The sequence below is a fragment of the Scyliorhinus canicula genome, chromosome 4, assembly GCF_902713615.1.
Source record: "Scyliorhinus canicula chromosome 4, sScyCan1.1, whole genome shotgun sequence".
NCBI classification, from domain to species: domain Eukaryota; kingdom Metazoa; phylum Chordata; class Chondrichthyes; order Carcharhiniformes; family Scyliorhinidae; genus Scyliorhinus; species Scyliorhinus canicula.
The window spans coordinates 225808984-225833555 of record NC_052149.1 but is presented as its reverse complement, the minus strand read 5'-3'; the positions used below and the strand labels follow the sequence as shown (position 1 = coordinate 225833555).

The 24572-nt window shown below is 44.6% G+C and overlaps 1 protein-coding gene across 8 annotated transcripts in view; it reads right to left on the bottom strand.

Moving 5' to 3' along the window:
• larp1 (La ribonucleoprotein 1, translational regulator) overlaps nt 1-24572 on the bottom strand; it is a 206535-nt gene that overhangs the window by 122425 nt on the left and 59538 nt on the right. For 3 of the 8 annotated variants that reach the window (XM_038796164.1, XM_038796166.1, XM_038796167.1), the window contains exons 1-2: nt 1083-1262; nt 496-557 (exon numbers count right to left, since the gene is read on the bottom strand). In XM_038796164.1, coding sequence (XP_038652092.1) covers nt 496-557; nt 1083-1152 — 132 coding nt within the window. In that variant the 5' untranslated portion in view covers nt 1153-1262. Of the gene's footprint in view, nt 1-495; nt 558-1082; nt 1263-18838; nt 18982-24572 lie in introns of those variants that run through there. The other 5 variants (XM_038796165.1, XM_038796168.1, XM_038796171.1 and 2 more) reach the window with 5 other exon arrangements.

The window sequence follows — 24572 nt, the reverse complement described above, 5'->3', positions numbered from 1 at the left end:
TTGCACTCCCCTTCAAACCAGTACATGATTGATTTGTATCATCTACAAGATACATTGCGACAATTTGCTAAGAATTCCCCAACAGCTTCTCCAAAACTCACGACCTCTGCCAGCAAGGCGAACACCAGCACCTCCAAGTTCCTCTCCAAGCCACACAATATCCTGACCTGGAAATATATGGTTCTTTCTTCATCAACATTTTGTACTGCCTACCTAACAGGACAACAGGAGAAACTTCACCACAAAATCTGCAGCTCTTAAAGGCAGTTTATCACCACCTCCCACACACGTCCGACAAACGCACACGTGCACGACAAACGCACACACGACAAACACACACACATAAGAGTTCTCAAACTCAGAATCCAGAGATCATTGTCTTCAAAAAATAGCAGCGTGGGAGCATGAAGAACTGATGGAGTGAGTATCTTTTAACAAAGAAAATCCAAGAGAAAATTATAAAAATAGAATTGCGTTAATTGCGATCACACTTACCTTGGCTCCTTTCTTTGGTCTTGGGTTCCCTGCTTTGACGACTTTAGCTGGTGCTGGCATTTCTGTAGAGGAGGAAAAGATGAACACCATCAATGTTTATTCAGTCACACCTAGCCCGAATACTGACTGCTAATTGGCCAATAGCTGCCCTTGATTGTTGACCCAGGACAAGCAAGATCAATCGAGGACCCCGGATGATGGCATAGGGAAGCTGTGACCTCACACTGGATTCAACCATAGCCTATGGGGGAACCTTCAGCATCTCAAACTCTCCCCCTCTCCCATATACCATTCTTTCCCCCAATACCCTCCCCCTCCCCTCACTCCACCACCCACCCCACCACGACCTTCTTTCCCCAGCACAATTCCTCTTCCAAAGCCTGCCCTCATCACCCATACTTTCCCTTCACAACATACCTTCCTTCCTCCCACCCAATGCAAGCAAATCTAACACCCGAGAGGGCAGAGAAAACCACTGACGTTAGAACTACAGTAAACTTATGACTGTTTTATCACCCTTGCTCATACAATATATTGTTATTAGAGGTTTGTAGCGCTGATTTTCCATGGACTGGGCAGATACCCACCTCGATGCGAGCTCCTGCCTCCTTCACGCTCTCTCTCCGTGATACAAAAGCTACGGAATGGCACAGGCATCGTTTACCTGGAACTAGGTGCCTCCCAAGGCCATATCACTTCTAGAATTGGTCTCCAGGCTAGGCCGTACCCTGGAAGCAGGGCTCCAGCTGGGTGATGGCACATATTCCAGGCACCTCTGTCCTCAGTGAGGGCATCATCTGACCTCAGAAAAGGCGACTCTTCATTGGTCAGAAGTGCAATGATGATATAATAATCAGTGTTACAGCAGGAAATAAACTTTAACCCCAAATGGGTAGAGACATGGCAGGATGCCCAGAAATCCAGCTCAACATAACTGAGTGAAAACCAACTTGGCTGTTGACTGGCCAACCATTAACCAAAAACATAAAAAACCCCAAAACAACAGATTTATAAAAAAGCAATATTCCTGAGGAATCTTAGAATTGGAGGAGCCTGAACTGCCACAAGAGTTTGTTGTTGGATCTTGTCTTTGGCAATCTATAACTTCTTCCTCTCCCTCGCACTTCACTTCCCTAACTCCATTCAAACATGGCTCACAACTGAGAATAGAGAAAACAATCAAGAATTGTAGTGTTTTTACTTTCTAGCCACAATGCCCCATGACACACTGCTTGCTCCCACATTCTAACCACGCCGTTCCTTAGCCCAATACTTGCTCGACCATGCCAACCTATAATCCAATGTTCATGGTTCAAATTTAATCCACATTAATTTTGTCGCTACAGAAATGTCTGAATCAAGAGCTTGATGTGACCATTCTCAAGACAGCACTGCAGATTTCTTTCAAAATGATTGCATCAAGATGTGAGTACTTTTAGTGATTAACATTTTCTCATGCACCTTCAATGATCAAATTTCACTTCCAACCCACTGTTTTCAAGTACAGGTCGAAAATCCCTGATCCAAAATGCTTGGGGCCGAGCGTGTATCGGATTTCGGAATTTTTCAGATTTAGGAATATACTGTACATGTGCGGCACCCGTTGGGAACTGCACATCGCCCAGGAGCCTTGTAGGGTTTCCCACTCATGACATCACATCGGTGCTTGGAAAAAAGTGCAGATTCCGGAATGTTTTGGTTTTCGGAATTTAGGTTTTGGGATGCTCAACCTGCACTTATTCCCCTTTTGCAACTGTCCTACAGGTATAAATCAGGACAGGTCACAGTGGAGTCATATATTTTGAATACTGAGAGGCTGCACACATTATACAAAGATGCTGCACAGGTTAATAAGGAATTATATGTATGGCAGATACTATAATGGTTACACTAAGTTATTAATATTACAGTCAATATTGCCAACACAACCACGAGCTGGGCTGAATAGTAAACTCAAGCTACTGAATGTCAACATCATTACATTAACATTAATACATTAATAACATTAATTGATTAGGGAACGTAAGGTGAAGGAACCTAAGAGAGCAGTGACCACAATATGATAGAAATATGATACAATTTACCCTGCAGCGTGAGAGGGAGAAGCTGCTATCAGATGTAACGGTACTACAATTAAATAAGTGTAACTACAAAGACATGAGGGAGGAGCTGGCCACAGTTGATTGGAGAAGGAGCCTAGCAGGGAAGACAGTGGAACAGCAATGGCAGGAGTTTTTGGGGGTTATTAGGGAGGCACAGCAGAAATTCATCCCAAGGAGGAGGAAACATGCTAAGGGGAGGACAAGGCATCCATGGCTGATGAGGGATGTCAAGGACAGCATAAAGGCTGAGGAAAAAGCATACAAAGTGGCGAGAATTAGTGGGAAACCAGAGGGTGGGAAGCCTTTAAAAGCAAGCAGGGGACAACTAAAAAAGCAATAAGGGGGAGAAGATGACGTATGAGTGCAAGCTAGCTGGTAATATAAGGAAGATAGAAAGAGATTTTTGTCAATATATAAAAGGTAAGAGAGGCAAAAATAGACATTGGACCACTAGAAAGTGTGGCTGGAGAAGTAATAATAGGAAACAAAGAAATGGCAGACAAACCAAATAGTTACTGCATCAGGTCTTCATGGTGGAAGACACCAGTGGAATGCCAGAGCTTCAGGAGAACCAGGGGGCAGAGGTGAGTGTAGTGACCATTACAAAGGAGAAAGTTCTGGGGAAACTGAAAGGTTTGAAGGTGGATAAGTCACCTGGACCACATGGACGACACCTCAGGGTCCTGAGATAGCTGAGGAAGTTGTGGAGGGCATTAGTGATGATCTTTCAGGAATCACTGGAGGCAGGAAGGGTCCCAGAGGACTGGAAGGTGGCCACTGTTTAAGAAGGGAGGCAGAATGCGGGAAATTATAGGCCGGTTAGCCTGACTTCGGTCATTGGTAAGATTTTAGAGTCTGTTATTAAAGATGAGATCGCAAACCACTTGGAAGTGCATGGTAAAATAGGACTGAATCAGCACGGCTTTGTCAAAGGGAGGTCGTGTCTGACAAATCTGTTAAGAGTTCTTGAGGAGGTAACAAGCAGGTTAGACAAAGGAGAACCAGTGGATGTGATGTATTTAGATTCCAGAAGGCCTTTGACAAGGTGCCGCATAGGAGACTGTTAATAAGTTAAACGCCAATGGTGTTAAGGGTAAGATTCTGGCATGGATAGAGGATTGGCTGACTGGCAGAAGGCAGTCGGGATAAAGGGGCCTTTTTCAGGATGGCAGCCGGTGACTAGTGGTGTGCCTCAGGGGTCTGTGCTGGGACCACAACTTTTTACAATATACATTAATGATCTGGAAGAAGGTACTGAAGGCACTGTTGCTAAGTTTGCAGATGGTACAAAGATCTGTAGAGGGACAGGTACTATTGAGGAAGCAAGGGGGCTGCAGAAGAACTTGGACAAGCTAGGAGAGTGGGCATAGAACATAGAATAGTACAGCACAGAACAGGCCCTTCGACCCTCGATGTTGTGCCGAGCCTTGTCCGAAACCAAGATCAAGCTATCCCACTCCCCGCCATTCTGGTGTGATCCATGTGTCTATCCAATAACCACTTGAAAGTTCCTAAAGTACCCGACTCCACTATCACAGCAGGCAGTCCATTCCACAGCCTAACCATCCTCTGAGTAAAGAACCTACCTTGGACATCCCTCCTATATCTCCCACCCTGAACCTTATAGTTATGCCCTCTTGTAACGAAGTGGCAAATGAAATACAATGTGGAAAAATGTGAGGTTATGCACTTTGGAAGGAGGAATCTAGGCATAGACTTTTTTCTAAATGGGAAAATGTTTCGGAAAGCAGAAGCACAAAGGGATTTGGGAGTCCTTGTTCACGATTCTGATAAGGTTAATGTGCAGGCTCAGGACGGCAGTTAAGAAGGCAAATGCAATGTCAGCATTCATCTCAAGAGGGCTAGAATACAAGACCAGGGATGTACTTCTGAGGCTGTACAAGGCTCTGGTCAGGCCCCATTGGAGTATTGTGATCAGTTTTGGGCGCCATATCCAAGGAAGGATGCGCTGGCCTTGGAAGGGTCGAGAGGAGGTTCACAAGAATGATCCCTGGAATGAAGAACTTGTTGTATGAGGTACGTTTGAGGATTCTGGGTCTGTACTCGTTGGAGTTTAGAAGGATCAGAGGGGTTCTTATTGAAACGCAAAAGATACTGCGATGCCTGGATAGAGTGGACGTGGAGAGGATGTTTCCACGTAGGAAAAATTAGAACCAGAGGACACCATCTCAGATAAAGGGGTAATCCTTTAAAACAGAGATGAGGAGGAATTTCTTCAGCCAGAGAGTGGTGAATCTGTGGAACTCTTTGCCGCAGAAGGCTGTGGAGGCCAATTCACTGAGTGTCTTTACGACAGAGATAAATAGGTTCTTGATTAATAAGGGGATCAGGGGTTATGGGGAGAGGCCAGGAGAATGGGGATGAGAAAATATTTGCCATTATTGAATGACGGAGCAGACTCGATGGGCCAAGTGACCTAATTCTGTTCCTATGTCTTATGATTTTATAATACAGCACCTTCAACAAAGTAAAAACATCCCGATCTGCTTTACAGAAGTATTCAAGCGAGACACTCGAGGGCGGGTGCCCAAAACTTTGGCCAAAGGGGATATTAGAGGAAGAGAAAAAGGATGAGGGGCTGAGGGAGGGGATTCCAGGGCTGAGGGCCTAGCCAGCTTACGGCATGATTATTAAATCTTGTGATTTAAATTAGGGATACATAAGAGGCCAGAATTGGAGGATCATGAAAATCTCAAACGGGTAGAATGGCTGGTGAAATTTGCAGAGTTCGGGAGGGAAAAGGCCACGAGATTGGAAAACAAGGATGAAAATTCTAGTGTTGGCCGAATTTGAGTCAATGCAAGTCACCGAGCACAGGGCTTAATGAACTTGGTGTGAGGTGGTATATGGGCAGCAAATCCAAAAAGTATGGAAGATGAGAGGGTGACCACAAGAGGCATTTGAATTGTCGATGCTGGAGGTATCATTTGTGCTTTTCTCTCAATCTCTACACTTTAAACATGTAGCAAAAGTAGAAGTTATTTAATTTGTTTGATATCATTCTAAGTCATGGATGAGAACAGCCCCCCAGCATTTACTCTCATACGCCCCATGCAGATTAACTCTCTCAAAGTTAATTTATCTTACACCATCGCTACTTCATATATAGATTTTATTTATTTCTGAAGCTATGGCAACATCAGCAACCCAGTATTGATTGCACATTGCTAGCTGTCATGTCAGTGTGGGACTGGAGTTACGTGTAGGCCAGACTTAGTTCCCTTCCCAATGGGGTATTAGTCACCTAGCTTTTACAAACAATGTGGCAGGTTTTGTGGTCATTCTTTTTGTACCCTATCAGATTTCAATTTCACAACTTTCCAGAATTTGAATTTCTGTACTGCAGGCCCATCAGTCTGCTGTAGCTGAGTACATTCCCACTGAAGGGAAGAGGCAGGATAGCCGAGGAGCCCAGAGGAAGGGGGTAAAGAGTCTAGACTGTCTGGAATGTAGGACAGAAAGCAGTAGTAAATTTTGTTAAAAACAGTAGGCCATGAGGCTGCCAGATAGACAATTGTACTTGCGATTGCAGCATGGACTTTGTTAATATTTCAGAATAGTTTGGGCAGGAGTTCAAGAAACGGAGGTGGAGGTGGGGAAAACCTAAGTACGAATCTGCTTGTGTGGAAGATAAACCAACACGCAATAGTTGAATCAAAGACTTGCTCCTTATTGCTGTTAGAATTTAATGTTATGCTATGTAACTCCGTCCATTTGGACAGTAACTCTCACCATGGCTGCAATGTAAACCTCCTATTGCTGTTAGAATTTAATGTTATGCTATGTAATCCGTCCATTTGGACAGTAACTCTCACCATGGCTGCAATGTAAACCTGCCTAATGTTTTGTTTCCATCAACACCCCCAAACTTCCCCCTCCCCTTAACACTGACCTGCTATAGGTTCTCTGTGCACATTTGCAACAGATATTTCTGATCTATATAGTCAACAGTTCCCTTGTTTATTCTGCAGTAATATTCTCAGTTTACTGCCTATAATTTATCCTCAAAACCCACCCATTTCATACTGTGTTTCAGTTCACTTGCTCTTTCTGCACCAATTTATCAATTTGTTTATGGTCTGGTGTCTATTGTATTATTAATACAGAAGACTTTTACATGCAATGCCAATGATCTGTTAAACATCTTCTGGATTTACAAGGTTTAAAACAGCGGAGCAGTGGAGAGCATTCAAAAAAGGAAATGGGGAGAATACAGGTCCTACAGTTCAGGAACCCTGGATGTCTGGGGCAGTACAGCACTGGCGAAAGAGTAAGAAAAAGGCCTTCAGCAGGTCTAAAGGGAGAAATTCAACTGCGGCCCGAGAGGAATATAGGAAGTGCTAGAGGAAACTTAAGAAAGCAATTTAGAAGAGCAAAAAGGGGCATTAAAAAGGACTTGCAAATAACATTAAGGAAGAGGTTAACCAGGGAAAGAGTAGGGCCCATTAGAGTCCAAGGGAGCAATCTGTATGTGAAGCCGTAGGACACTGCTCGGTGTTAAATTAATACTTCTAATCGGTCTTCACTCAGGAGGATATGGTTACAGAATTAAGGAAATGGGACTGTGAGGACTTTGAGCAGTTTGACATGGGAAGTGTGGAGGAATTGGAGGCTTTGACGGACTTAAAAATAGGCAAATACCCAGGCCCGGATGAACTGCATCCCAGATTGCTGTGGGAGGCGAGGCAGGAAATTGCAGAGGCAAGTTTTTAATTCCTCACTGGCCACAAGGGAAGTGCCAGAGGACTAGAGAACAGCCAATATTCCACTTTTCAAGAAGGGTGGTAGAGATAAACCAGGGAATTACAGACCTGTGAACCTCATGTCAGTTGTAGGGAAACTATATAACATATATAAATCAAAATGATATAGATGAGAATGTGGGGGGGAATGATAAATAGGTCTGCATCCGTCACCAAGAGAAGGATCGTAGGTAACAGAAAGATATAGATGAGTTGGTCAGATGGGCAGAGCAGTGGCAGATGGTATTTAACCCTGATGTGTAAAGTGATGCATTTTGGAAGGAGAAACAGGACATGGGAGTAAGTAATAAATGGGAGGGACACTCGGAAGCTCAGAGGAACTGATCTTGGGGTACTTGTTCACAAATCCCTGAAGGTGACAGAGCAAGTGAACAGGGTGGTTAAGAAGGCATACAGGTCACTTGCCTTTATCAGTCGAGGCATAAAATACAAGAGCAGGGAGGTTATGTTAGAACTATACTGAATGTTAGTTAGGCCACAGCTGGAGTACTGTGTGCATTTCTGGTCACCTCACTATACGACGGTGATTGCACAGAAGGGAGTACAGAGGAGATTCACCAGGATGTTACCTGGGATGGAGCATCTGAGCCTTAAGAAGTGACGGATAGAACAAAGAACAAATAAAATTACAGCACAGGAACAGGCCCTTTGGTCCTCCCAGCCTGCGCCGATCCAGATCCTTTATCTAAACCTGTCTCCTATTTTCCAAGGTCTACTTCCCTGTGTTCCCGCCCGTTCATATACCTGTCTAGATGCCTCTTAAATGATGCTATCGTGCCCGCCTCTACCACCTCCGCTGGTAAAGCGTTCTAGGCACCCACCACCCTCTGTGTAAAAAAACTTTCTACGCACATCTCCTTAAACTTTTCCCCCTCTCACCTTGAAATCGTGACCCCTTGTAACTGACACCCCCACTCTTGGGAAAAGCTTGTTGCTATCCACCCTGTCCATACCTCTCATAATTTTGTAGACCTCAATCAGGTCCCCCTCAACCTCCGTCTTTCCAACGAAAACAATACTAATCTACTCAACTTTTTCTTCATAGCTAGCACCCTCCATACCAGGCAACATCCTGGTGAACCTCCTCTGCACCCTCTCCAAAGCATCCACATCCTTCTGGTAATGTGGCGACCAGAACTGCACGCAGTATTCAAAATGTGGCCAAACCAAAGTCCTATACAAACTGTAACATGACCTGCCGACTCTTGTACTCAATACCCTGTCCGATGAAGGCAAGCATGCTGTATGCCTTCTTGACCACTCTTATCAACCTGCGTTGCCACCTTCAGGGTACAATGGACCTGAACTCCCAGATCTCTCTGTACATCAATTTTCCCCAAGACCCTTCCATTGACCATATAGTCTGCTCTTGAATTTGATCTTTCAAAATGCATCATTTGGGGCAGCAGGGTAGCATGGTGGTTAGCATAAATGCTTCACAGCTCCAGGGTCCCAGGTTCGATTCCCAGCTGGGTCACTGTCTGTGTGGAGTCTGCACGTCCTCCCCCTGTGTGCGTGGGTTTCCTCCGGGTTCTCCGGTTTCCTCCCACAGTCCAAAGATGTGCGGGTTAGGTGGATTGGCCATGCTAAATTGCCCGTAGTGTCCTAATAAAAGTAAGGTTAAGGGGGGGGGGGGGTTGTTGGGTTACGGGTATAGGGTGGATACGTGGGTTTGAGTAGGGTGATCATGGTTCGGCACAACATTGAGGGCCGAAGGGCCTGTTCTGTGCTGTACTGTTCTATGTTCTATGACCTCGCATTTGCCTGGATTGAACTCCATCTGCCATTTCTCTGCCCAAATCTCCAATCTATCTATATTTTGTTGTATTCTCTGACAGTCCTCCTCGCTATCTGCAACTCCACCAATCTTTGTATCATCTGCAAACTTGCTAATGAGACCACCTATACCTTCCTCCAGGTCATTTATGTAGATCACAAACAGCAGTGGTCCGAGCACGGATCCCTGTGGAACACCACTAGTCACCCTTCTCCATTTTGAGACACTCCCTTCCACCACTACTCTCTGTCTCCTGTTGCCCAGCCAGTTCTTATCCATCTAGCTAGTGCACCCTGAACCCCATACGACTTCACTTTTTCCATCAACCTGCCATGGGAAACCTTATCAAACTGCCTTACTAAAGTCCATGTATATGCATCTACAGTCCTTCCCTCATCAATCAACTTTGTCACTTCCTCAAAGAATTCTATTAGGTTTGTAAGACATGGACCTTCCCTGCACAAAACCATGCTGCCTATCACTGATGAGTCTATTTTCTTCCATATGTGAATAGATCCTATCCTCAGTATCTTCTCCAACAGTTTGCCTACCACCTGACGTCAAGCTCACAGGTCTATAATTCCCTGGATTTTCCCTACTACCCTTCTTAAACAAAGGGACAACATTAGCAATTCTCCAGTCCTCCGGGACCTCACCTGTGCTCAAGGATGCTGCAAAGATATCTGTTAAGGCCCAGCTATTTCAACCCTATCGGCTTGGTTTGTTTTCTTTAGAGCAGAGAAGGTTGAGATGGGGGGATATGATTGAGATGTGTAAGATTATGAGGGGTTTGGACAGCTAAGTAGGAAGCAGCTGGTCCTCAATCACAAGGGGGCAGAGATTTAGGCTGAGCGGCAGGAGCGTCCGAGAAGATCCGAGAAAATAAATTTTCACTCATGAGGCTGGTGAGAATCTGGAATGCACTGCCTGGGAAGGTAGTGGATGCTGGAATCTGTGGAAGGAAGTCAGAGCACCCGGAGGAAACCCACACAGACACGGGGAGAAAGTGCAAACTCCACACAGAGTCACCAGAGGCCGGAATTGAACCCGGGAGCTAAGGAGGCAGCAGTGCTACCCAGTGTGCCACCGTGCCACCCCTAGGAGCTAGGGGAGCTTGGTGTGGTTAGGAACAAACAGGCTTATTAAGTGTTTTGGTTTTTCAAACTCAATTTTCTTCCAAGGAATCATTAAAGGGTGCTTTCAAGATCTGAATAAACCTACACTCACCAACCAGAACTGGTGCTGGATGATCCACATTATTGTACTGAAGTTTTAACCCGATTAATCCAAAAGCAGGAAATTCCCAATACTGGAATGCTTGAAATGAGGATATATGGCCACAAGCATATCATGCAAGCTAGTGTCATCTTTGCTGCCAATGGCAGTGCCACTCAGCAGCCTTAAATTTTAAACATAGGGCACTGGGTATTTCCCTTTTAAGCATGGAGAGTTGAGGGAAAGGAAAACGTATCACAATACCAACAACCCGAATGGAAAGGCACCTGTGTGCATGCTGTGTGACGACAATCTAAAATCAGCTGCATCTTTAGATACTCAACATTAAGTCTCATGCTTCATGAATAATGGAGACTGCAGCAAAAACCAGCTGTTTCAGGACAAGTGAGTAGGAGCTATGACCTGTGAGCCTGAACCTCAGCGAGAGTCAGGACAGGGGGAGGGAGTCACAGAATTGTTACAGTGCAGAAGGCGGTCATTTGGCACATTGAGTTTGCAACGGCTCACCAAATGACGACGGTACCATTCTCCTGTCTTTTCCCCGAAATCTTGCATATTGTTTCTCTTCAAATAATTATCTCATGCCCTCTTGAATGTGTCAATTGAACTTGACTCCACCATACTTGCAAGCAGCGCGTTCCAGTCACGAACCATGGGTGGCACGGTGGTTAGCATTGCTGCCTAAAAACACCAGGGACCCAGGCTCATTTCCAGTCTTGGATGACTGTCTGTGTGGAGTTTGCACTCTCCACCCATGTCTGCATGTGGGTACTCCAGTTTCCTCCCACAGCCCAAAGATGTGCAGGCTAGGTGGGATTGGCCATGCTCAATTGTCCCTTAGGTGGATTGGCCATGCTCAATTGCCCCTTGGGGTGCAGGTTAGGTGGTTTTACAGAGATAGGGCAGGGGAATGGGCCCGGCACTCTTTCAGAGGGCTGGTGCTGTCTCAATGGGCCGGTGGCCTCCTTCATAGAAACATTTTCGCTCAGATCACATTTGCTTTGTTAGTAAATCATCTGACAACTGTGCCTGATAATACTAAATTTTGCAATCCAGAGGTAATCATCAGTCGAACACCAGATAAGTTCAAAGAGCCGTTTATTTACCGTGGGGCTGTAGCACAAGTTACAGCAAGTGAAAAAGCAAACTTCCCTCAGTCAGAGTTGACTATATATTCTTACAAAACCCATCAAGCTTTCAATCATTAGTGATGCAATTAGCTCATTACGCCCCTCTTTTAAGTAATTATTTTCTTCCCATGATTAGTAATAGTTAGTTTCATAGCACAGTAATTCTTTATCAAAAAGATTTAACTTGACCAAACTCTCATTCCATTTCCCATCATGCTCTGATTCTAACTTGAGCCAAACTCTCATGCCCTCTCGTTCTTGATCCTTTTTGCAAGTGGGAAGAGTTTCTTCTCATCTACTTTGTCCAGCCTCCTAATGATTTTGAATCACCTATCCAATAATCTATCCAATCACCTCTTAATCTTCTCCTCTCCAAGAGAAGGGTCCCAACTTATCCAATCTATGTTCCAACTGTTCCTGTTGTACTGTAGCAAATGGCTTCTGAAAGTCCATGGACACCACACCCACATTACCTTCTTTAACCCTGTGTTGCTCCTTATTAAACACAGTTTTTTCCGTCAAGAAACCTATGCTGGCTCATCCTAATCAATCCACATTTTTACATGCAATTATTAATGCTATCCTGTATATAGGGGCAGCACGGTGGTGCAATGGTTAACACTGCTGCCTATGACACTGAGGACCTGGGTTCAATCCCGGCCCTGGGTCATTGTCCGTGTGGAGTTTGCTCATTCTCCCAGTGTCTGCAAGGGCTTCACCCCCACAACCTAAAGATGTGCAGGTTAGGTGGATTGGCCATGCTAAATTACCCCTTAATTGGAAAAAATAAGTGGGTAGTAATAATAACCTTTGTCACAAGTAGGCTTACATTTACACTGCAATGAAGTTACTGTGAAAATCCCCTAGTTGTCACATTCCAGCATCTGTTCGGTACACAGAGGGAGAATTCAGAATATCCAAATTACCTAATTCATAAAACAGCAGAGACACAGGGGTGAGACTTCATTTCAGGAGCGTGGAGTGTGCTTTCTTTTTTCAGCGAGAGCAGTAACCAGGGGGCTGTTTGCATTTGCAGTGCGTGGGAGGAGCTGAATGGGAGCGGTAAGTTTCCCTATTTTAAAAAACTTACCTTGCAGTTTGCAGTGTGTGGGAGGAGCTGAACAGGAGCGGCCGAATTGCGCTCTGGGAAGGTGAGTGAACGGATATATTTGGGCAGCGGCTAAACCAGAGACACTACACGTGTAGTGTCACGCACCCGCCCTCCTCCTCTAACCAAAAAAAAGACTGTTGATAAGGAGCAGCGGACTTCAGATTCTTGGCGAGGGGTCGTTGGGAAGTTAAGTTTACCTCTTTAAAACTTTAAAAACTTACCTGGAAGGGTGACATCACAGCAATGCACTGACCTGATTGGCTGGTAAGGAAAGTGCTCCAATTAGCAGCAGCTGGGAGAAATTTAACTCTTCCTGTGTTGGTGAGTATTGTGATTGGTAAGTCTTTTTTCCTGTCACTTATTAATTATTTGATAGTATAGTTTGTAGTCAGTTAAGGTAAGGCTAAAAATGGCAGGAGATCCCAGACCCGTGTTATGCTCCTCATGCTCAATGTGGAGTTCAGGGACGCAGCCGATGCCCGACTTCTTCATGTGCGCAAAGTGTGTCCAGCTGCAGCGCCTGTTCGACCGCATGACGGCTCTGGAGCTGCGGGTGGACTCACTTTGGAGCATCCGCGATGCTGAGGAGGTCGTGGATAGCACGTTCAGTGAGTTGGTCACACCGCAGATTAGGATTGGTGAGGGAGATAGGAAATAGGTGACCAAAAGGCAGAGAAAGAGCAGGAAGGCAGTGCAGGTGTCCCCTGCGGTCATCTCCCTCCAAAACAGGAATACCATTTTAGACACTGTTGGGGGAGATGACCTCGCCAGGGGAAGGCAGTAGTAGCCAGGCTCATGGCACCGTGGCTGGCTCTGCTGCACAGAAGGGCAGGAAAAAGACTGGCAGGGCTATAGTCATAGGGGATTCAATTGTAAGGTGAGTAGACAGGCGTTTCTGTGGTCGGAAACGAGACTCCCGAATGGTATGTTGCCTCCCGCGTGCTCGGGTCAGGGATGTCTCCAATCGGCTGCAGAACATACTGAAGGAGGAGGGTGAACAGCCAGTTGTCGTGGTGCATATAGGCACCAACGATATAGGTAAAAAAAGGGATGAGGTCCTACAATCAGAATTTAGTGAGTTAGGAGATAAATTAAAAAGTAGGACCTCAAAGGTAGTAATCTCAGGATTGCTACCAGTGCCACGGGACAGTCAGAGTAGAAACTCAAGAATAGTCAGAATGAATACGTGGCTTGAGAGATGGTGCAGGAGGGAGGGGTTCAGATTTTTGGGACATTGGAACCGGTTCTGGGGGTGGTGGGACCATTACAAACTGTATGGTCTACACCTGGGCAGGACTGAAACAATGTCCTAGGGGGTGCTTTTACTAACACTGTTGGGGAGTTTTTAAACTAATGTGGCGGGGGATGGGAACCAGATTAGGAATTTAGAGGTCAGTATAGAAGCAGCAACTAACGCCAGTAAGGTACGAGATAATAAACTCAATGTGACTAAGGGGAAGAGTAGACAGGGAAGAGTTGATGAACGCAAAGGGACAGGTGGTCTGAGGTGCATTTGGTTTAATGCGAGAAGTGTAGCAGGTAAGGCAGATGAATTTAGGGCTTGGATCAGTACCTGGGAATATGATGTTATTGGTATTACTGAGACTTGGTTTAGGGAAGGGCAGGACTGGCAACTGAATATCCCAGGGTATAGATACTTCAGGAGGGATAGAGAGGGAGGTAGAAGGGGGGGGGAGGAGTTGCATTACTCGTCAGAGATAATATCACAGCTGTGATTAAGGAGGGCACGGTGGAGGATTCGAGCACTGAGGCAATATGGGTGGAGCTAAGAACTAGGAAGGGTGCAGTAACATTGTTGGGACTTTACTACAGGCCTCCCAAAAAGCAACCATGAAGTAGAGGTACAAATATGCAGACAGATTATAGAAAAATGTCGGAGCAATAGGTTGGTTGTGATGGGAGATTTTACTTCCCCAACATTGAATGGGATTCGTGTAGTGTTGGAGGTGCAGATGGAGCAGAGTTTGTAAGGAGCATCCAGGAGAGTTTTTTTTAGAGCAATATGTAAATAGTCCAACTCGGGTAGGGGCCATACTGGACCTGGTATTGGGGAATGATCCCGGCCAGGTGGTTGATGTTTCAGTCGGTGATTACTTTGGAAATAGCGATCACAATTCCGTAAGTTTTAGAATACTCATGGATAAGGACAAGAGCAGTCCGAAAGGAAGAGTGCTAAATTGGGGAAAGGCAGAGTATAACAAAATTCGAAGCTAGGGAATGTGGATTGGGAGCAGCTGTTTAAGGGTAAATCCATATTTGAAATGTGGGAGTCTTTTAAGGAAAGGTTGATTAGAGTGCAGGACAGACATGTTCCTGTGAAAATGAGAGATAGAAATGGTAAGATTAGGGAACCATGGATGACGGGTGAAATTGTGAGACTAGCTAAGATGAAAAAGGAAGCATTCTTAAGATTGAGGCAACTCAAAACTGATGAAGCTTTGGAGGAATATCAGGAAAGTAGGACGAATCTCAAACGTGCAATAAAGAGGGCTAAAAGGGGTCATGAAATATCTTTGGCTAACAGGGTTAAGGAAAATCCCAAAGCCTTTTATTCGTATGTAAGGAGCAAGAGGGTAACTAGAGAAAGGATTGGCCCACTCAAAGAGAAAAGAGGGAATTTATGCGTGGACTCAGAGGAAATGGGTGAGATTCTTAATGAGTACTTTGCATCGGTATTCACAAAGGAGAGGGACAAGACAGATGTTGAGGCTAAGGATGGATGTTTAAATACCCTAGGTCAAGTTGTCATACAGAAGGGGGAAATTTTGGGTATTCTAAAAGACATTAAGGTGGACAAGTCCCCAGGACCGGATGGGATCTATCCCAGGTTACTGAGGGAAGCGAGGGTCGAAATAGCGGGGGCCTTAACAGATATCTTTGCAGCATCCTTGAGCACGGAGGTCCCGGAGGACTGGAGAATTGCTAATATTGTCCCTTTGTTTAAGAAGGGTAGCAGGGAAAATCCAGGGAATTATAGACCTGTGAGCTTGACGTCAGTGGTAGGCAAACTGTTGGAGAAGATACTGAGGGATAGGATCTATTCACATATGGAAGAAAATAGACTCATCAGTGATAGGCAGCATGGTTTTGTGCAGGGAAGGTCATGTCTTACAAACCTAATAGAATTCTTTGAGGAAGTGACAAAGTTAATTGATGAGGGAAGGACTGTAGATGTCATATACATGGACTTTAGTAAGGCATTTGATAAGGTTTCCCATGGCAGGTTGATGGAAAAAGCGAAGTCGTATGGGGTTCAGGGTGCACTAGCTAGATGGATAAAGAACTGGCTGGGTAACAGGAGACAGAGAGTAGTGGTGGAAGGGAGTGTCTCAAAATGGAGAAAGGTGACTAGTGATGTTCCACAGGGATCCGTGCTGGGACCACTGTTGTTTGTGATCTACATAAATGACCTGGAGGAAGGTATAGGTGGTCTGATTAGCAAGTTCGCAGATGATGCTTTATTGGTGGAGTTGCAGATAGAGAGGAGGACTGTCAGAGAATACAACAAAATATAGATAGATTGGAGATTTGGGCAGAGAAATGGCAGATTTAGTTCAATCCAGGCAACTGCACGGTGATGATTTTGGAAGATCAAATTCAAGAGCAGACTATATGGTCAATGGAAGGGTCCTGTGGAAAATTGATGTACAGAGAGATCTGGGAGTTCAGGTCCATTGTACCCTGAAGGTGGCAACGCAGGTTGATAAGAGTGGTCAAGAAGGCATACAGCATGCTTGCCTTCATCGGACAGGGTATTGAGTACAAGAGTCGGCAGGTCATGTTACAGTTGTATAGGACTTTGGTTAGGCCACATTTGGAATACTGCGTGCAGTTCTGGTCGCCACATTACCAGAAAGATGTGGATGCTTTGGAGAGGGTGCAGAGGAGGTTCACCAGGATGTTGCCTGGTATGGAGGGTGCTAGCTATGAAGAAAGGTTGAGTAGATTAGTATTGTTTTCATTGTAAAGACGGAGCTTGAGGGGGGACTTGATTGAGGTCTACAAAATTATGAGAGGTATGGACAGGGTGGATAGCAACAAGCTTTTCCCAAGAGTGGGGGTGTCAGTTACAAGGGGTCACGATTTCAAGGTGAGAGGGGGAAAAGTTTAAGGGAGATGTGCGTAGAAAGTTTTTTTACACAGAGGGTGGTGGGTGCCTAGAACGCTTTACCAGCGGAGGTGGTAGAGGCGGGCACGATAGCATCATTTAAGAGGCATCTAGACAGGTATATGAACGGGCGGGAACACAGGGAAGTAGACCTTGGAAAATAGGAGACAGGTTTAGATAAAGGATCTGGATCAGCGCAGGCTGGGAGGGCCAACGGGCCTGTTCCTGTGCTGTAATTTTCTTTGTTCTTTGTTCTAACAGCACATCTTTTGGGACTTGTGGGAGGAAACCGGAGCGCCCAGAGAAAACCTGCGCCGACACAGGGAGAAGGTGCAGACTCCGCAAAGACAGTGACCCAAGCACTGTGAAGCTACAGTGCTAACTATTGTGCTACCATGCCGCCTTATTCTAAATTTATTAAAAATAAAAAATATATAAATATAATAGACTCTATCCTGAATAAGTGTTTCTGGAGAAACTTGCAGTTAAACTGACTGGTTTGTTATTACTGGCCTTTCCTTACAACCTTCTTTGAATTTGTTAGGTATTAATGTTTGCAACTCTCCGGTCCTCTGGCACCTCCCAAGTCGAGGGAAGATGGAAAGATTAGGGCCAGTGCCCCTTCAATTACCGCTCTCGCTTCCTTCAATATCCTTGGTGTCTCTCACCTGGTCGCTGTGCCTCGTCAACTTTCAGTTATCCATTACTCTCCAATTATCAATTGTGAATACTCCTGGTGTCGGAGCTTATTCTTCTGTCACCACAACCTCTATAAGGTCCCATGGCACCATGGTAAAGATATAAGCAAAGTACACCTCAGCCATGCTCCCTGCCTCCATGTGTAAAATCCTCTCGGACCTGAATCGGCTCGACTCCTCCTTTTACCACCCTTTTATTGTCGATGTGCCTAAAAGACTTAGAGACTCCCCTTTATATTTGCTCCAGTTTTTTTTTTCATAATCCCTCTTCACTTCTCTCATTTGCTTTTTCATCACTCTTCTGAACCTCTGCATTCAGCCTGGTTCTCAATTGTATTTTCTACCTGACACTTGTCGTAAGCAGACTTTTTCTTCTTTATCTAGTTTCTATCTCCTTGTTCATCCAGGGAGCTCTGGATGTGTTTGCTGAACCTTTCCCATTTGAGGGAATACACCTTGATTATGGCCAAAATCTTTATTTTTTGAAGGTAGTCCATTGTTCCACTACAATTGTCCCCACCAACCTTCGGTTTCAGTCTATCAGGCCAAGCTCCGTTCTTGCCCCTATAAAGTCTGCTTCCCTCAGTTAATTATTCTGATTCTGCATTACCCATTTCCCTTTTCTACCATCATCCTCAACCTTATATCATGATCATGGCCTCCTAAATATTTACACACTCAAATCGGACCTATCTGGCTTACCCCATATCCAAAAACCAGGTCTTTCTTGGTGGACAATCTAGGAACACTGCCCTTTACACTACCACTATCCCAGACTATATTTGGGTAATTCAACTCCCCCATTATATCAGACTCTCTTAATATGTTCACCTTTCAGAATCAGTGCCGGGGTCAGTTACCAGGGCCTGTGGGACAGAATCCAACGAGAGTCATCATCTTCAGTGGAATGGGGTCGAGGTTTAAAAAGAAGAGAGTCCCGTGAGACTAAACAAGTCGAGGCAGGGGCAGGGAGGATAGAAATTGCCAGAAAAACAAGTACATACTGAGTGACTAAACACCCACTGTATTAGCTGTCAAATTTTCACCCACACGGTAGTTTATTCAATTCACCAGCAATGATTATGGTAACTTGTGGTTGGGCATCAATGATAATGTGAAGTTATGTTCCGATGAACAAATCTAAACCAGGAAATATTAAATTAGAAACAACAAGAAAGGTTCCTTGCTACAACTTGCCCCATGAAAGGGAGAGGCTGAAAGCACTGCAGCCATTATGGGTACATCACTAAATCGCTCTGCATTAGATTCAGGCACACAGCCACAACATATATCAACAAACTGGCGAAGTTTTAGCTCAACAACTCGATGAGATAGAAATTATAAATCTCAAGCATCGCCCTATATCAAAGGGTTACCTTTCTCGAATAAGTTAGGCACGTGGGACTGTTGCCACAGGCATAGTGAACTCCTGCACCACTTCATTCATGATGTTCACCCATGTTTAACGTGATATGGAAACTTTTGGCACTGTGTTATTTCATTAGGCAACAGAATAAAGAGTCTGTTAAATACACCAGAAGAACTCTTTCTGTTTGAAACAGGTAAACAAGGAGACAGTTGCTTTGTGATGTAAGCAGAATGATGCAGCATCAGAACAGTCAATGTATCATGTGACACACTGGAAAACAAACACATCTTCGGTCAAAACATAATGAACCTGCCCGTCACAATTTAATTGTTGCAATTATTTCCTATTTTGACCCATATGCTTGTCTTGTCAGTAAAAGGGGGTCGAGAGCACATCTCTAACATACGAACATAGAAAACAGAAGTCACAATTTCACCCCTCGAATCTTCTCCGTCATTTACCAAGATCTGTTTGTGCTTCAAATTCTACATTCCCATCTACCTCCAATAACCTTGGATTCTCTTGCCTAACAAAAATCTATCTCCCAGTGCCTTAAAAATATTCAATGTCCCCACCTCCACCGCCTTCTGATGCAGAGTTCCAAAGTTGCACACCCCTCAGAAAACATTTCTCACCTCTGCCTTAAAAGGATAACCCCTAATTTTGAAACAGTGCCTGTTAGTTGTCGACTCCCTCACAAGAGGAAGGACTCTTTCTTCGTCCACCTCGTCAAGACCGTTATATATTGCAATCAAGCCACCTTACACTTATAAACTCCATTAAAATGAGTCCCATCTGTCCAACCGGTTCACTGTCCTTATAATATATGGAGCACACAGGTGAGAGACTATATCCATCTTCCCTATACTATGACATTAAAATTTTATGTTGAAAAATGCTCCATGTCATATTCTTCCCATTACCTGATGCAGCCTATTCAGAGTTTGGTTAAGCTCATCCCAATTCTCACAATGCACACAGGACAAAACTGCTCGTAATTGAAAGGCTGGCTGTCATGTGGAGAGGAAGGTTCAAAGTGGGACAGTGTGTTCAATGCTCCAGCCGCACTATTCTCAGCAAAAGAAGCATCACGAGAATCACGCTGCATTACTCTGCAAGTTGAGACAGTGTCGATCAATAGCTGCCTCATATATTTAGACGTCTAAGCCCACAGGACTGACCAGTCCTGTGGGCAGTCAGTCACTGACCAGGTCGGTGCAAGTATTCTCTCACTTCTGATATTTTGTAATATTACCTCCCCAACCCCTCCAAAATTTGCAGCCCTGAATCGAACTGCACAGTTACTGTGTTACTATCACTGAACACAGCTGAGTCAGGCAAGTTCTACATCACATCTACAACAAGTTAAACGTTCTCCTCTATAGTTACTTTGATCCGAGTGCTTGGAGTTGAAAAAACATTCCACAAATAGTGGGGGAAATAGTACCCCTCGCAGCTTTAATATTCTCATTCTCCTGCCCAGCTCCAAAATATGAACAGAATTTATCTATTTCACTCACAAGGGGATCACATGCTACTCCAAAAATTCTTACCATCAAATAAGCTTTGTTAGTTTAATGTAGGCGCACAAGTTCACTCACAGTCATTGGCAGTGCTGCAAGTGATGTCCAGTAAGAATAGAGGCTGTCTTTGGAGGGTTTGGTTATGCAGGACCATGTTAGCATATGAGCCACTGCAACAGTTGCAAGTTTTAATTGGACCCTCCTTCATATCCCATCTAACTGGGAAGTGACGAGCCAAAGACGGATCTGGAATGTGCTTATGGTGCTCTCCCATACACCCACCCAAGACTTCGCAATCTGATAGATTAGCACCTTATTGCATTTAATTTCAATTTTAAATAGACACAGCATCAGTGAAACACAATATGGTGTTAATTCACGACCCTGGTCTCAGGTCCCAACAGCTAACAGTTAAGTGAAACAGTCTGCCAGGAGGAAAAATTGTTGCTGAGGTTGCCTTCTTGAACCACTGCAGTCCATGTGGTGAAGGTACTCCATCAGAGGGAGAAGTCCAGGATTTTGTTCCATCCAGGAAGGAATGGCAAACTATTTCCAAATCGGGGTGCTTTATGACTGGGAGAGGAACTTGGAGGTGATGTTTCCATGCAAGGTGTTATCGAAAAAAAGTCTGGCAATTTTGCAGTGCATCGCAGGGATGCATACTTGCAGCCACACCGTGCTGATAGGCTGTGAATTTTTACGGTGGCAGTTGGGGTGCCATTAAAGCAGACTACTTTCTCCTTGCTTGCTCATTGGAGAGCAGATGCAGTCACGATGAGTCAAATGACCTCCTGCTGTACTGTAACTATTCTGTGTTGAGTTCCCAGTGTGTGATCGGAATGACATTGGCCCCTGCCTTGGAGATGGTGAAAACACTTTGAGGAGTCAGTGAGCCACAGAGCACAGAATACCCAGTCTCTGAGCTGCTCTTTGTAGCCACAGTACTTGTGTGGGGATTATCCCCAAGATGGAAATGCCACTGGATGCCATGGGTCAGATCTCTTATAGTAGTCGCCTGCCACTTGCCTGGCACAAATGTTACCTGCCACTTAGCCCTAGCCTGAATGCTGCTTAGGCATTGCTGCATGTGGGCACAGACTGCTTCATTATCTGAGGAGTTGCAAATGCACACTGCCGTCATCTGTGATATATCCATTTCTGACCTTATGATGGCAGGAAGGTGATTGATGAAGCAGCTGAAGATAGTGGGGTCTAGCACACTACGCTGAGGAACTCTTGCAGTGGTGTCCCAAGATGATGATCTCCAACTACCATAACCATCTTCCACTTGTGTTAGGTATGACTCCAGCCAGTGAGTTTGGCTTTCGGTTCTGTTGACTTCAATACTACTCGACTGCTTGATGCTCCACTTGATCAAACGCTACCTGGATGTTAAGAGCAGCCATTCACTTCTGGAATATATATTTGTGATCCATATTTGTGCCAAGGCTGGAATGCCTAACAGGGAGCACCTTGTGTACATCTGCAGGGAGCACCCTGGCACAATATATAAAAGACAGCGGCACTGTCCTTGGAACAGCTTCAGGCACCAGACTAAAGCTAATAATACCTAGCTGATGCCATTTTCAATTCATTATCCATTTAGACCCCCAGGAGCTATGTTCTCACACAGTAAATTCTTTAATGCACTAATTTATACAAAATAGTTCTCAGGATGAGGCATTTCTCATAAACCAGATATTTAATGCCGATCCATATGTGAAGAATTTAGGATCCCGAATGAGAACACAACAAATTGCAATTTGTAAAACTGTGAGGAAAGGATACTTCACCACAGGAGTGATAACACTGACCAACAGGTATCTTTACTGTTAAAACAAACTTCAATTTAAATACAGAATTAATCACATCAGCAACAAATGAAGAGTTTTACAGTTAACAGTTAAAAGTTCTTAAATAAAAGTTTAAAAAATTATAACTTCAGCAATATATATCCCAATTAAGCAAAGCAATAGTTCAAAGACCACTCATAAATAAAGTTAAAATCAGGTTTATTTGCTTTTCTCTTGGAGAGAACCTCTTAGGAGCCAGCTGAAGACCTGTCTTGTCAGACTAAATTCCTATGGCAAACTGCAAACTATACAGACCTGGCTCCATCCCTTAATTACATCATAAGGTATTCTTCAGTCTCCAGCTACTAAGATGCCCCATGACCTGTTTTTCCAGGACTAAGGACCATCCTTCAAATTATCTACAGCCCAAGAATTCTTCAAAATCAAAACAATGTTTCATGAGCCGTCTATCTGTAAACGGTGGCACAGTGTCAGTGGTTCGCACTGCAGCCACACAGCGCTAGGGACCCAGGTTCAATTCTGACCTCGGGTAACTATCTGTGTGGAACCTGCACAATCTTCCATTGTCTGCATGGGTTTCCTCCGGGTGCGCTGATTTCCTCCCACAATCCAAACGTGTGCAGGTTAGGTGGCCATGCTAAAATTGCCTGTTAAGTGTTCAAAGGTTACGTGGGGTTACAGATTGGGCCTGGGTAAGGTGCTCTTTCAGAGGGTGGTGCAAACTCGATGGGCTGAATTGCCACCTTCTGCACTGTAGGGATTCTAAGGAAGTAAGTTGTTACAATCAACGATTCTCACTTTTACAACCTCTTAATCACAGCTTTAGTAGACATGCTGCTGTATGCATCTTAAACCAAGGTTTTCAATAACATTACTGCAACAAATATAAAATATATATAACAATTTTCTACATTCATGACATGGTGATGAGTGCCTTTTTGAACTGCTGTAGTCTATGTGGTGACAATACTCACGAAAACTGTTAGGTAATGAGTTCCAGGATTTCGAACCATGAAGATGAAGGAACAGCGATATATTTTCAAGCCAAGATTTTGAGACCTGGGAGGGAAATTGAAGGTGTTGGTGTTCCCATGTTTGCACCCTCTTCCCTTGTGCTTAAATGGTATACCTTGAAATCATATTGCATAGGTGATGGTCAGAGAACAGATAATCTGCAACTTCTGACATGATTTACCACACCATCTTCCTCCAACATTTCAACACTGCCGTCCTGCTCGGTGGGACTCCACTAGTTCTATTCGTGTCCATGGAACCATAACCAGAAAATCATTGCAATGGCTTTTCTTCCCACTTCTATTATATTACCTCAGGTTGCCTCCCCCCCACCCAATCCCCCCAGGATCTAGGTTTGTTGCCTCCTCTTTTTCATCTGCACATTGCCCCACGACAACATCATCTGAAAATACAGCAATAACGGCCTGGTGACACCGTGCTTGACCAAACCACCACCTCTCTCAACCCCTTCACTGCTACTAAACTATCAGATGGCTTGTCCACCATTCAGTAATGGATATCAGAAATTTCCTTCAATTAGGAATATAAATATTGTCTAGTAGGAATCCATTGTCTTTGCACTCAGCTACCAATTCTATTCCTTTCACGAGCAAGCGTCTTAAAGCTGAACCAGACTGACCTCATATCTGACCGCAAAATGAGCTTTCGACCACATGTTTGGACCATCCACCTATCCCCAGCTCCATAACCTTGCTCGATTTCAAAACTGCCTCAGGCCATCTGATGCTGAGCCCCTTCATCCATGCCGTCGTACCTCTAGACACGACTATTCCAATAAATCCCTGGCTGACCTCCCACATTCTACCCTCCCTTAACTTGGGTCATCCAAAGCCCTGTCTCTAGTGTCCTTCGTAGAATCACAGAATATTACAGTGCAGAAGAGGCCCTTCGGCCCATTGGAATCTGCACCGATGCATGAAAGGCCCTGACCTGCCTACCTAATCCCACGTGCTAGCATTTGGCCCTTAGCCTTGAACGTTGAGACATGCGAAGTACTTATCCAGGTACTTTTTAAATGATGTGAGGCATCACGCCTCTACCACCCTCCCAGGCAGTGCATTCCAGACAGTCATAACTTTCTGGTAGAAACGCTTTTCCTCAAATCCCCCCGAAACTTCCCATCCCTCATTTTGAACTTGTGGCTACTCGTAACTGACCCTTCAACTAAGGGGATCAGCTGCTCCCTATCTATCCTGTCCGTGCCCTTCAAAATCCTGTTCACCTCAATCAGGTCACCCCTAAGCCTTCTCTGCTCCAGAGAAAACAACCCAAACTTATCCAACCTCTCTTTATAACTTAAATGTTCCATACCAGGCAACATTCTGGTGAATCTTCTCTACACCCCCTCCAGTGCAATTACATCTTCTTC